Source organism: Pyrus communis, chromosome 4 (genome assembly GCF_963583255.1).
Source record: "Pyrus communis chromosome 4, drPyrComm1.1, whole genome shotgun sequence".
Taxonomy (NCBI): domain Eukaryota; kingdom Viridiplantae; phylum Streptophyta; class Magnoliopsida; order Rosales; family Rosaceae; genus Pyrus; species Pyrus communis.
Window position 1 is genome coordinate 18,002,677 of NC_084806.1, and position 13,970 is coordinate 18,016,646.

General features: G+C 36.7%; 1 protein-coding gene and 1 long non-coding RNA gene across 4 annotated transcripts; both read left to right on the top strand.

The window, feature by feature from the left end:
* Nucleotides 1-5,368: 5,368 nt before the first annotated feature.
* Nucleotides 5,369-7,325, top strand: LOC137730700 (uncharacterized). The gene is made up of 3 exons (XR_011068205.1): nt 5,369-6,336; nt 7,054-7,125; nt 7,211-7,325. It is a non-coding gene; the product is annotated as an uncharacterized lncRNA (long non-coding RNA).
* Nucleotides 7,326-8,111: 786 nt separating this feature from the next.
* LOC137731905 (isoamylase 1, chloroplastic-like) lies at nt 8,112-13,309 on the top strand. Of its 3 annotated transcripts, XM_068471161.1 has the most exons (9): nt 8,112-8,189; nt 9,054-9,146; nt 9,319-9,474; nt 10,191-10,287; nt 11,099-11,158; nt 11,235-11,315; nt 11,411-11,493; nt 11,578-11,695; nt 12,810-13,309. In XM_068471161.1, exons 6-9 carry the CDS (start codon nt 11,244-11,246, stop codon nt 13,071-13,073), a joined length of 537 nt encoding a protein of 178 aa, XP_068327262.1. In that variant the 5' UTR covers nt 8,112-8,189; nt 9,054-9,146; nt 9,319-9,474; nt 10,191-10,287; nt 11,099-11,158; nt 11,235-11,243; the 3' UTR covers nt 13,074-13,309. The 3 variants fall into 3 exon arrangements, with proteins under 3 accessions (XP_068327262.1, XP_068327261.1, XP_068327260.1); XM_068471160.1 differs by having other exon boundaries at nt 11,099-11,315; XM_068471159.1 differs by lacking the exon at nt 11,099-11,158.
* Nucleotides 13,310-13,970: the final 661 nt, after the last annotated feature.

Here is a 13,970-nt window from a genome sequence, read left to right on the forward strand (position 1 = left end):
TTTTGTTTGGAAAATTGCCTACTAGCAAGACACCTCCCTCGTCAACTCTCTCGACCGGAGACTTGGGGGACTTCTACCATATACCACTACACCTTGGTACTTAGAAATTTCGTGACTACTCAGTGCCTTGGATTTTTCAAGTCCCCAATCGAGAAGTTTTCCTCACTCAAGAAATTAAGGGAGCACTGCTTCAACGTACAGGGTCCACCCACGAAGTTTCAACATGCAAACTTCAACAAAATAAAAAATCCAGGCTCGGCATCATTGCTCTAATTGAAGAGATCGAGAAGCCTCAACAGCCATTTGCCAACACCGTTGTCGAAGAACAAAGCTTCGCCATACCACATCTACTACTTTGTCAAACAGCAAAAATATCTCATATCATCAGGATCGAACATACTCCAGGTTTGACGGACTTGTTTTGACCCTCAAATTCTGGAGTCGGCTCGCTTCTTTAGAGGAAACCAGAAAATCCTCCAGCCCAGTTCAAGAATACACCTATGGAAAGTCAAGTACAACAAAGCACATGCCGATTCGTCCGTCTTCTCCAAAAACAAGAATACCTCATATCATCTCTTCTCCCTGTTTCTTCTCTTTATCCTTGTTGCTGAATGAGAAATAGGGAGAATGAGTACAATCAGCCGGAACCCAAGATCAACTTACCGATTTGAGACTGATTGCTTGGAACCTTGATTGCTTACCTTGTCTGTCACCTCCTTCGGTAGATCTCCCTGCTTAGAGACTTAAGGGACTCCTACTATATGGTTTGTATCGCACTTGACCAAACCCGAAACTACAAGTAAGCTTTAAATGAAAATGATACATTACCTTGTGCGTCAACACCAACTAAAGATACCACTCCTGGATGAAGGAAAAGTACTTCCAAGAGAAAATGCCACATCTACTTACAGGACAGAGAAGGCAAGTGAAGGCGACACCACACTTCGGTACTTGGAAGTTTCGTGATTACTCAATGGCTTGGATCTTGCAAGTCCCTAACCGAGGAGCTTCCCTCACTTGGGAACTTAAGGGAGCACTGTTTGTACCATACTTGACCAATCCTGAAACTAATAAGCACCGGTCAACAACATACCGTCAAGGACCCACAAGACTTTTCCTCCAACCAGGAGGCCAATCACAACACGACACATGTCGGTATCAGAAACCAATCACAGCGCGACACATGTCGATATCAGAGGCCAATCACAACACGACACGTGTCAATGTCAGAACAAAACTAGAAACTCTCTTCTATGAAAGGGGATCATTCTCCCACAATAATCCCTAATGTCATTTGTACTAAACTATTCACTAGAACTCACTAAAAGAAAGCTTGAACCTATGTATTTGTGTAAACCCTTCACAACTAATGAGAACTCGTCTACTCCGTGGACGTAGCCAGTCTGGGTGAACCACGTACATCTTGTGTTATTTGCTTCCCTGTCTCTATTCATTTACATACTTATCCACACTAATGACCAGAGCAACCTAGCGAAGGTCACAAACTTGACACTTTCTGTTGTACCAAAGTCCTCGCCGATTTTGGTGTTTACTGGAATGAAGTTACATGATAGTATCTCTTTAACGACTTTGTAGTGTATTCCCAAATAAAGAAGAATCATCATTTCATGCATGGAAGAGGAATAATATTCTTTATTACGTAAAGTGTTTTAAGTGCTTATCTACCACAAATAATATGATCAACAGTTTAGAGTTAGCATGTGGATGTTCTTATTAGGTTTTGTTTGTTTTGTAGGAGCTCGGGATCAATTGTTTAGAGTTAATGCCATGTCATGAGTTCAATGAGTTGGAGTACTTCAGCTACAATTCTGTCTTGGGTGACTGCAAGTGCAATACTTCTGTCTTCTATGTACGTTGTGTCTTGAAATTGTTTAAGAATGGGAAGAACAAACAAACGCAAGAAAGTAAGCCATAATATAAAATGAATATGGTTTGGCTATGTGCTTACAAACACGGGGCAGCAACAAAAAATCCCAACTATATAAATAATGGGTACAACTGATAGGAGCATTTTCATGCGACTTAAATGGCTTGTTCTCGTGCATTTACGTTATGTTTCTTTAGTTATTTTAGTGCTTTAAGCTATTTTCGTGTGTTTGTAGGTCGAAAGGGCTAAAGGAGCAAAAAGATGCATTTTGGAGACTTTTGGAGCACTTTTGGGCTAAGGATGGAAAACTTATGCTTGGAGCCAAAGTGTTGGACGAAATTGAAAACCTAATTGAAGACCAAAGTGTTGTAACCTTGTTCCCTTTAGTTTTAGGATTTTTAAACCTTTCATATATCCTTAGTCGTGCATAACATTCCAACATTCCACTCCTTCATTCACCACTTATCATATCATACACTTATCTTATCATCACCACATATCATATATTTATTACTTATCATATCATTCATTCATCTACATATCAATAACCGCTTATCTTACCACTCAACATATCACTCAACATATCATACACTTATCACTCATCACACTTCATCATTATACCACCATTCATTCTTTAAAAACACATGCACATTCACACACTTCACACAAACAACATTCACATGCAAACACAAGCTTTAACCAACAAACAAAACAGCCAACACATGCACCAAAACACCTTTGCCGTGGCCTTCACTCCCCCTTGCATTTTCAGCCATTCCACTTCATCATTACACCACCTTCTCCATCTTTAATCACATGCACCACCAATTCAACACATGCACTTGTTCCTCCATTAAATCAACCACATTCATCACCAAAGAACCCTTGTGCCGTGAGTTCCATTGCATTTCCAGCATCCTCACATGCATTCCCTTCACATTCACCCACATGCACATTCAATCATTCACTCATGCACCCTTTATTCTTCATCATTCAAGCCATGCACATTTAATCATTCATTTCCAAACTCAATGCCGTGGCTTTCCCATTCCATTTTCAGCACCAAAACAGCATTCACATGCAATTCCACAAACATTGCCGTGGCCTACTCACAATTCCAGCATCTTCACATGTCTTTCTAGCTTTCCCTTTCATTTCCACCACTCATTCTTCATCATTTCAGCCACCTACATGCATTAATTATTAAACTCTTCATCATTGCATTCAGAAAATGAGCAAGAAAGCTTCTCAAAGCCGTGTATCCCCTTTGCATTTTCAGCACATTCCAACACCTTCACATGCAATTCCAGTTTTCACATGTTTTCCTAATTGATTTTCCATCATTAATTAGCCACTTGCATCTTAAACAAACAGCCATATGTTCCCTCCACCACTCCTATAAATACCCTTGCATTCATTCATTCAATGGGCATCTCATTTCATACACAACACACCACAAACACTTCCATTCCTTCCCTAGCCGTGAGTTTCTTTCCATTTTCTATCTTTCCTCATCCATTTTCCAAACCACTCCTCATCCATTTCCATAATCCCCCAAACCTCACCTTAGACCTTGTGCTACAACAACGAGGAAGAAAAGAGTGCCTAAACGTTCATACAATTCAAGTTTGAGTTGTTGGAATGTTTAGGTGTTTCTTTGATTTCAAAGTTTAAATTTAATTCTCTTTGTTTTGTACGTATAAGAGTGGAAGAGAAGAGTGCCTAAACGTTCATACAATTCACGTTTGAGTTGTTGGAATGTTTAGGGGTTTCTTTGATTTCAAACTTATGAGGAACTAAACCCCCTTTAGCTAGGGGGTGATTCGAAACTATGTTTATATTTGCAATATGAATTGATTACTTTTGGTTGGAATTTCATAAGTTGTGGATTCAATTCGTTTAACTGTTTGATTGATAACGTATTTATGTATGTTCATTGAGATTGCAAGCTTAATTTTCATGCATGAATATGACGCTTATAAACAATCGCGTTAAACGAATTCTTGGCATAAGTTTCATGCGTATTCCATAGTAACGAATGCCTCGTCAATGTTTATGATTTCCGTTGGACTTAATGATCTTTGTTGAATGTCTCTATCATGCGTATTCCATAGTTAGGGACTTTGATTAAGAATAATTTGGTTGTAATGCGTATTCCATTCAATCCAATGAATCTAGGGAAATCTGAAAGTTAATTTAAGCGAACCTAATTAACTTGGAGCATTGAGTTTCATAATTTATCGAAAGACCAACCGAAAATCAATCTTGTATTGCAAGTGTAACATGTGTGGAGAAGAACCCCTTGGCTATTCCATCATCCATATTTTCATCACATTCATATTTACGTTTATTCGTTTTACAATTTGCTTAGTTTATTAACTTGTTTTGTTATTTCAATTTTCGTCAAATCAAACTTCCCCCCCCTTATTTTGTTAAGTCTTAATCATTTGATTTGTCTTATTTTATGTTTTTAAAGTATTTGGAGTCTTTTGAACTTGTTTTGAGTCTTTTAAGTTTGTCTTAGTGTTTTAAAAGTTAGTTTTATTTATTTAAGTCAAGTGTTTAGCATCCCTAGTTAATCCCCGGTTAGAACGATCCCTACTTACATCATTACTACAATTGTCACAAATAGGGTTTAATTTGTATGCGTATAATGCTCGTATCAACAACCAAACATCTTATCAAGCATCTAGGTTCAAGGCTCGACGAACAAATAAAAAGAACAGGATAAAAAAAAGAGCATTCTCATCTCTTTTCCTCTCTCTTTCACACACCTTGCCCTACAACATTCTCTCATTCAAACTCTTTGAATGGTGTGCTGAACATTGTTCTGTTACTTACTGTTACAGGTAAATGAGCGCAGTGCCTTCTTATATAGCTACGGTAGTGGCTTCATCAATTAAGAAATCTAATCCTAATTAGAATCTCATTACCAAGTATGTCCAACCTTCTTCAATTGGGAAAGCAACACATTTGGGAGCAGGATTCATATCCTCATAGATGATTAGTTCTATTAAGTTTAGGAAACTGATCATGGGCTGGACAACCCAACACATTGTTTTCTTTATGTGTATGCAAGACAACAATCTAGATTGTAACTCGAAACAAATCTTCTAAAATCAAAATCTGTAGACGCTAACTTTCTAGAGTAGAATCGATTCATGGGTGCTGTCTACCATAAGAGTATATGCACCTTGTTGAAAAGAACTCCAAAAATGGGCTGAAAATTTCAACCTTTTAGAGTTGCTTATAATAGTGTCTATTACATGCTTGCGCCTAAGGTATAGCTCTGAAATTATTAACTTTTTTGTGTGCTATGACTTCATACTATGTTTTACTCTTTCAAACCTTATTTTCCTGAGGAAATCATGTGCTTCTCATATTTATTGGTTTTCTCCTTTGTTGATCTTGTTCAATACTTTAAATGTTTATGGTCCCTGAATCTAGTTGAGGACAATTTTAATGCGTTTAACATGGTGGGTTTATTTGCTATTGCTATTTATGTTGTTCCATGTAATTGGATGTTTGCTTTAATCTCATAAGCTTCTATTCTGTGGTTTGTTTTGTTGAAGAAGAGCATGCTTTTATATGATGCAATTAGCTGCTTTCTCTCCAAGTGAAGTTTTCTAATTCGAAGTGAATTTGGTAGTAGATTTAAGTCTTGTCCTCTAATGTCTGTCTATCAAGCATCAACCATATTCAGCAAAAAGAAAGTAAGTTTATGTCCGTTTTCATAGATTTTCTTTCATATTCAATAAATAAAATTAAGTTTGTATTTATTCTATCCAAATAAAAGCAGCGCAAACTGAGGGGGAAAAACAGTAAGATATAGTTTTTCCTAAGGGAATGATGTGTACCCTACTGCTTGTGGTAAATTTGTTTAAAACACAAGTGATTTACAAGTCTCGCGGTCATGTGGTGGGCCAATTTGGTATCTCTCTGTCAATAGTAGCTCATTCAGTTTTATCAGTATCATACTTATCCCCTTTTTCAGTTTTTTACTCCGGAGAGTTCTTTTTTATGAGGAGAATTTTCATGAATTACATAGCTGATAAATGGTCAATCTGAAATGGAGCAGCAGAAAAGTATATGCTGTTATGTTTTGTTTGTAATCATATTTCAAATATCTACTAAAGCAGGTCGATTGATATTGATCGTTGAACATATAACTTATATGCATATTGAATTGGAAGACCATACCAAGGTCAGGTTTGCGTTGTATGCCCCAGACCTAGAATCCATTTGTGTCCTAAACTGAAAAATATGTGACATTTTTCATTTTTCTGGTGCCATCGTTTTTTATTTGGTGTCTCTTCATTCATACATTGTGAACTCAATCTGTTGTCCCTTTATTCTTGACAGGGAGAGTTCTATAATTATTCGGGATGCGGTAACACATTCAATTGCAACTATCCTGTTGTGCGCCAGTTTATTGTAGACTGCTTGAGGTAGAATTTCCCGAATCTTCAGTCTTGCTTTTATCCGATAGAATTTCCTATCAATTGAAATTTGCATTGGTGAATTTGATATGTGGAAATTATTTATAGTTCCCGGAGATAATCTACATTATGGAAGCCAAGGCTGTGTCATGCTTCATATATTATTTGGTCATGCAGGCATTGACAACTTTAACTTCTCGCATTGTGACTCTGAGACCTAATGTTGTGCATAGTCATGTAATAGTGCCAGTTCAGAACCCAATTGTGCTTTTGAATCATGTCATTGTCAGATTGTCTCTATATGACATTCTCCCTCTGTAATTATTGTGGCAAGGAACTAGCAAATTAATGTTCTTGTAAGCTCACTCACTCCATGTCTCTGGAAGAGAAAAAAAATTGTTTATAGTTGACAACTCATATGCTAGTTGGCTTATGTACTCCTACATTGGCAAGTGCTTTGATAAGATGCCCTGCCACTGCTATATCTGAATGAATCTCACTCACTTTTTCTTGTTGTCTGCTATCTATCCTCTCTTCCATCATTTGTCTGAAAAATTGCAACTCTATCCTGTGTTGTTTATCACTTTTTGATAATTTTGATGTTATGTCTATGATTTTGAAGTGTGGTTGTGTTTAACTATTGAATTTTTTTTTCCGTAACCATCATCTGCTACTTATATACCCCAAATGGTAGAAAGGTCATTGTTTTCGTTTTCTGCGCAACAGATATTGGGTAACAGAGATGCATGTGGATGCGTTCTGCTTTGATCTTGCTTCTATTATGACCAGGGGTAGCAGGTCTCTGCCAGATGCTGTATTATGAATCAGTTTATACTGGACACTGGTGTTATTTCAGTCGTTTTATCTTCACTTCTTTGTCCAGTCTCTGGGATGCAATTAATGTATATGGGAGTGCAATAGAAGGTGACTTTTTGACAACTGGAACCCCTCTTGTTACCCCACCATTGGGTTGACATGATAAGTAATGACCCAATACTTCATGGAGTGAAAGTTCTTACATTAAACCTTTTTATCAGTATTTCTAAGATTTTGAAGGGTCATTTGAATTACACATATTTATCAGCATCCCTATGTCTACATTCTAGAACATAGATTATTGAATTACACATATTTATCAGTATTTCTAAGATTATTGATACAGTTGGATTAAGAAGAAATATGAGACTCAACTCACCTTGGTCAATTTTCAAAGCCCATCTAATTCATTCTGTACTACTTAATCAGTCCGGAATAGTTATTTCATCAAGTTCGTATCTTCATTCTATGAATTGAAATTTAATAGTAAATCGAAAGGGGTATACTTAATTTTGTTCTTATTAATCATCAATCTGACATAAAATAGTTAATAGACATGTTTAAGTCAAGTGAGAGATGCTTATAGATTAGAAACATGGACTACCTTGACATCGCCACACCATAGCAAGGTGATGCTCTTTTAAATCATAAAACATATTTCATGTTATCTTCGTGCTTCCTCGAGTGTCCCATTTCCTTTGTTTTTCTGAAGTTGTTTCGAATTTTCCATAATAATTTTCCTTGCCTTTTTTTTTTTTTTTGGTATTCTTGCTTCTAGAATTTTGCTGAGCCTAATGATCCTGCACGAGAATTTATCTTACTGGTTTCCATGATTTGGCCCTGCATATGAATTTAGCTTTTGTTTATTTCTACAGCTTATTGGAAATTACTATTACTAGTGTGCTAGTATTTAAAGGATAAGTGATCGACCTATCTATGTTTTTTTTCTTTTCCCAAACAGCTTATAGGAAGCATGGGATGCAGGAGGCCTGTACCAAGTTGGCATGTTTCCTCACTGGGGTAGTTGGTCAGAATGGAATGGGAAGGTATGTTTAGACATTATAGTTTTGTAGTCATTTCAATTAACCCATACTGACTGAGATAAAAAAAACATAATAACAGAAGAAAAGACATCCACATGTTCTTCAGGTAAGACAAGTCCTAATTGACCCGATCTTCTTTTCCACACTATTATAGTACCGGCTGAACAAGGATCTGGGAAGGCTGTGCCATTAAACAATAAACATTCAAACTTAAGTTGTAGCATACATCCATGAAGAGTATTTTCTGGCCATCCAGTCCAAATGTTTAATCGTTGAGAAACCTTCTGACAAGTACAAATTGGGCTTGCTAATCAGTTAAATCAGAAATAGGAGATTCTTCCTACATGTGTTTTAGATTTTGGAGAGCTTCATACATCAGATGATCAGAATAGATTAGAGTTCCTTCTCTTGTTGTTGGGTTGGCACCTCTTCAGGTGTTGTGATTGGGGGGTAACTCTTTCTGTATCCTAAACCTATTAATTCATTGATCTGGAATTAGTTCATGCAAATGACTCTTAAACAATCTACCAATGCATCTTGTTCAACATAACCAAGTCTAATTATTCTATTTTTTGGACCATTGGCATCCCATACTTTTGGCCAGTTGATCTATCTCACTAAAATCTAACCAACCATTAAAGTGCAATAATATGTTTGAGACAGAAACATTTGGGTTTACTTAAAACCTTTTTTGTCGTCTGGTGTTATAAATCATGACCTTATTCCCCAGCATTTTTGAGTCCTGAAACCTGCTAAGTGGACTTTGTGGTATACTTTATAGGTTAGTCACAAAGCCAGTTAGGCAATGATTGTGTTTTACCTTGATATTTTAGTTTGATACAGTTCGTAAATTCCTGTAACTTTCAGTATCATGACACAGTGCGGCAGTTTATCAAGGGTACAGATGGCTTTTCTGGGGCTTTGGCTGAATGCCTTTGTGGGAGCCCTAATTTATATCAGGTAATTCAAGTTTTTCCCGTCTCTTTTGACAATGACTAATATTCTGCACTTTGAGAATCCTCTCCTGGAATGTGGAACATTGTGTATGCGCTTCTTCCACTTATTCTTCTTCTTCTTCTCTCTCTCTCTCTCTCTCTCTCTCTCTCTAACACTCATTATTTCTTTGGACCAGGAAGGGGGGAGGCCATGGAATAGTATCAATTTTGTTGGTACACACGATGGTTTTACTTTAGCTGATTTAGTAACCTATAACACCAAACATAACCTGGCAAATGGAGAAGACAACAATGATGGAGAACGTCATAATAATAGCTGGAACTGTGGACAGGTGAATATTGATAAATATGTATTCTCTGATGGTTGGATATAGCCTTTGATGCTGATGGTAGTCTGTGTGATAAGGTTACCACATCTGTAATCCTTATGATCAGGCATGCTAAAAGTCTTAAGGTCTAAAATGTCTCATCTGGCTTTATGATGATATATATTCTGCACTTATGTCTTATAGTTTCCACTCATACTCGACCTCTTTTCCCTGTTTGATTTTCTCGTTAATCTGTTAGGCCAGGAATCGATTTTTCTTGCTTTTAGAAGGTTGATTACCCATGAAGAAGGGAAATATGTTTTTCATGTGTTTATGGGACAGAAACTCCGCATCACTTCTGTGGTGTTTTTTTCTGTCTTATCCCATGAAACAATTAAAAGGGTTATCTTATAAATTAGACCCTTGGCCAGCCCTACAGGAAATGGACTCCTTTTGTGCGTGTATCTTAGATTTGTACTCCATGGTTGTGTTTCATTTAGGGGCTTTTCGCATATAAGCCTCCCATAACATCACAATCTATAGAAAAACACTTCAAACCTTATACTTTAGAGAAAAACCCAACTTAGTTTGTAACACCAAATGAATTTCACAATTAAGAAGCAAGTAGAGCATGACAATTGGATAGATGAGTTTTTTTTTTCCGTCCAATTAAGCTCTTGAAGTGTTTTTGTTATAAATCTTAATGATGTCAGGGTATTTTTTTTTTATTTTTTATAAAGTACTGTTATTTAGGAGGGAGAGTTCGCAAGCATTTCAGTGAAGAAACTGAGGAAATGATAAATGCGAAATTTTTTTGTCTGCCTCATGGTTTCCCAAGTAAGAAGCTGTTCTTATCGCTATTTTATCGAATTGAGGTTCAGTTATAGTGCATCTTATACTATGACTCTTAATTAGGACTACTATGACTCGTCCTTATTTTAGCATTTCTACGTCGGTCTTGATTTCTTGTAATGCAAGTCTGAATTTTATTTTTTATTAAAAATTTTCAATTAACTGAGAAGGGGCATGTGCATCTTTGAAGTTCATGGACACCAAAATAGTAGGGCATGAGAATTGGTTGTTGTGAATGGATCCCTCATTGATGGGAGGAAGGACTTTGCATGGACTTATAAGTAAGTTGGGTTACTTCCCATATTGCCAAGTGGTTTTATGGTGGTACCTCAACTTCTTCGTGGTATCAGAGCAGGTTGTCTCACCTGTGAATCCAAATGGCTACACGCCCTCCACGTCACCCCGTTGTGTTGTCCACGTATTAGACTTGAAAATTCGCCACACGTGAGGGGACGTGTTGAGAATGGATCCTACATTGATGGGAGGAGGGACCTTGCATGAGTTTATAAGTAAGTTGGGCTACTTCTCATATTGCCAATTGGTTTTATGGTGAAACCTCAATTTCTTCATTGGTGTGTTTTCACTGCAAGGAAATAAAGGAGAAATAGAAAACGAGTGCTTCTGCTAAATTGGTTAACCACTGAATGGTGTTGATCTTTGTCCTGTTAAATTAAGAAGGGTTTCATGGATTCTTTTGTACTACCCCACCAGTTTAGAATGGATCCTGCTGAATTTTCATTCTAAAGATAACAGAAGAGCCTGAATTTGTACATTAACTTGATTTTGCATCTTGTAGTTTTTTGGAGCAGAACTCTACATTGCCCTGTAGATATTGTTTAAATGCAGCACTTTCTAGGTAGATTGTGCTGACGATGTTGCATACTTTTTTGTCTACTTACTGACTACATATTCCAAAATTTTCTATGTATCAGGGTGTCCCGATGCTGTGTATGGGTGATGAATATGGCCATACAAAAGGGGGAAACAACAACACATATTGCCATGATAATTATGTTTTTCTCTACACCTTTGTCAATACACTTTCTGTCGTACCCTCTTTTTATTTTATTTTATTTTATTCATTTTTATGGTTGTTGCTGTCCTGTAGATTAATTACTTTCGATGGGATAAGAAAGAAGAGTCCTCATCGGACTTTTTCAGATTTTGCTGCCTCATGACCAAATTCCGCCAGTATGTATCTATATTACTGGTTGGAGGTAATTATACTGTGCTTTTTTATTGATATTTTGTATCTCTTCACTGCAAATTATGCAGGGAATGCGAGTCACTTGGGTTAAATGACTTCCCAACGGCAGAGAGGCTGCAGTGGCATGGTCATGCTCCTGGGGTGCCAGACTGGTCTGACACAAGCCGCTTTGTTGCCTTTACTCTGGTATTGACCACCTTGACTGATGCAGTTTAAAATCAAGTTTTAATTATCGTATCTTGCTTATTGAAATGGGGATAAGCGGAAGATTACCATGTTCCAACTTCCACAGTGACCTTATGCCCTTGTGTTACAAAAAAGTCTTAACTTGCATGGAAGTACCCCATCAGACGTATCATGAAAATGGTATATCCTGGGTTCTTCTGAATGCTCCCAACTGGCCTGCCCATTTTCCGACATTTACAAATCAACGCTTGAGCCCTAAAAGGAGCCTTGGCACACCTTTTTGTAGGTCTCTAGATTAAGAAGCCATCAACCTTGACTGCGCAGGGTGTTTGAATTTGAACACGAGTTCTTTGCCTTATAATTTGGAGATTTAACTCTATCCATTTTTAGAACAGACTTAAACCTAAAGGTGCATTCCATTGTTTATATGACAAATGCACACTAGTGTCCCATGTGATGCTTGTGTAAAAGTATGACAGGTCATAGCAGGGTTACACGAATTACGATGAAAAAGTTTGTATAGAAATATAAAAGTAACAAAAGTACAATGATAAGTAATTTTTTTTAATTTCTTTTGTAAATTTTGTCATTGTTTTCATGTACTTATGCCAGACTACACCCAATGTGCAGGTTGGATATATAGTGTGGCAATCTAATAAATCAACAATTTGGTCCTCAACTTAAGTCTTCGTTGGTTGGCCATGGATACATAGCTTGGCAGATAAGATGAATTCTTGTTTGAATGTCGGTCGAGGTTCACAGTCTAAGAAAACTATTACATAGGTTGGATGAAGAAAGTGTTTGTCCTAGCATGCACACCTCTTAGAATGTGCCACATTTAGCAGCAGGGTCATCATAGGAGTAGCATATTTTTTTTGTTATTCTTGTGGTTAATAGATTCTCTTTTGGATCTTATTGGGTTGTCTTGGTCTTCATTAGATGGCCTTAGATACATAGCTTGGCAAATAAGATGAACGGTTGAGGTTGACAGTCTAAGAACACTAGCTATTACATAGGTTGGATGAAGAAAAGTGTTTGTCCTAGCTCTTATTGTGTTGTTTTGGTTGTAAACTTCTGCTATTTAACTGGTCTGTGACTCTACATGTTAATCCAGATGGACTCCGTGAAGAGAGAGCTGTATATCGCTTTCAATGCCACCCACTTAGCTGTGATCATTTCTCTGCCAGAGAGGCCTGGATACAGATGGGAGCCCTTGGTCGACACCAGCAAGCCTGCACCATTTGACTTCCTTACTAGCGACCTTCCAGAAAGAGATACCGCAGTTAAACAGTATGCTCACTTTCTCGACACCAATTTATATCCCATGCTAAGTTATTCTTCAGTCATCCTTTTACTTTCTCCCGTCGAAGATCCATAGCTTAATAAAAGCACCAGTGCAGAATCTGTATTTACAGATTTTACGACGAAAGAAACTGGTGGCTTGTTCAAATCCTTGCATTATCAACTCGGAGTCCGGAACAAATTATAGAATGGAAGTAAATGGTAAAGTTGCAAGTAGTAGAGATTCTGTGCAAATAGTTTGGAGAGAAATCATGTTGAAGTTTCTGATAACCCACAACAAAATAATAAATAAATAAATAATTTAAAGATGAATAAATCCACCACACGTATAAATTTTAAGCAAATGTATAATGTTTTGATTGTATTTTCCTTGTGAATAAAGTTATTGGAGAAGTTGGTTAGTAACTATGAGTGTGGTGAATGACTTGCATTAACATTTTTACTAGATCAGAATTTTGGGTCATCGGAAACTTTCTATTGATGGTTTTCACCTTGAACGAATTCTTATGTTGTGATGCTCGTATTAAACACATGTATCTGCTTGGTACTACAATGGAATAGTATTTTTTTTTTATTTGTAAGAGTGAAGTTTTAAAATTAAGACTCTTATAGACGTCGAGTTCTATATCAAATTGTTATGGTTGGCCATGTTAAAGAAAACGCACATAAATTGCATAAATTAAGCATATTACCTGATAATATTAAGTCATGATGACCATAAGCTTGTTGGTTGGTTGCAAACACTAGCTCTTACTCGTCTATTATAAATTGGTTTGAGATTCATTATTTTGCGCATCAAATCATTTTTTTAATTTTTCAAACTAACGATATTATTTACAGGAAAGAGGATGGACATAGTTTCATAATAAATAAGTAATAATGTGGTTTAAATTTATTTTTAATAAAAATTAAATTTTAAAACTCTTACTTATAAAAATAAAAAGAAATACTATTGATGATAATGGTTGCGCAT

Bases quoted from the DNA above. Each gene is read 5' to 3' on its own strand.
- LOC137731905 (XM_068471159.1), top strand. From the start codon at position 10,252: ATGCGAAATTTTTTTGTCTGCCTCATGGTTTCCCAA. The intron at 11,316-11,410 runs GTTTTTCTCTAC...GCTGTCCTGTAG, and splicing joins CATATTGCCATGATAATTAT to ATTAATTACTTTCGATGGGA. The intron at 11,494-11,577 runs GTATGTATCTAT...CAAATTATGCAG, and splicing joins CTCATGACCAAATTCCGCCA to GGAATGCGAGTCACTTGGGT.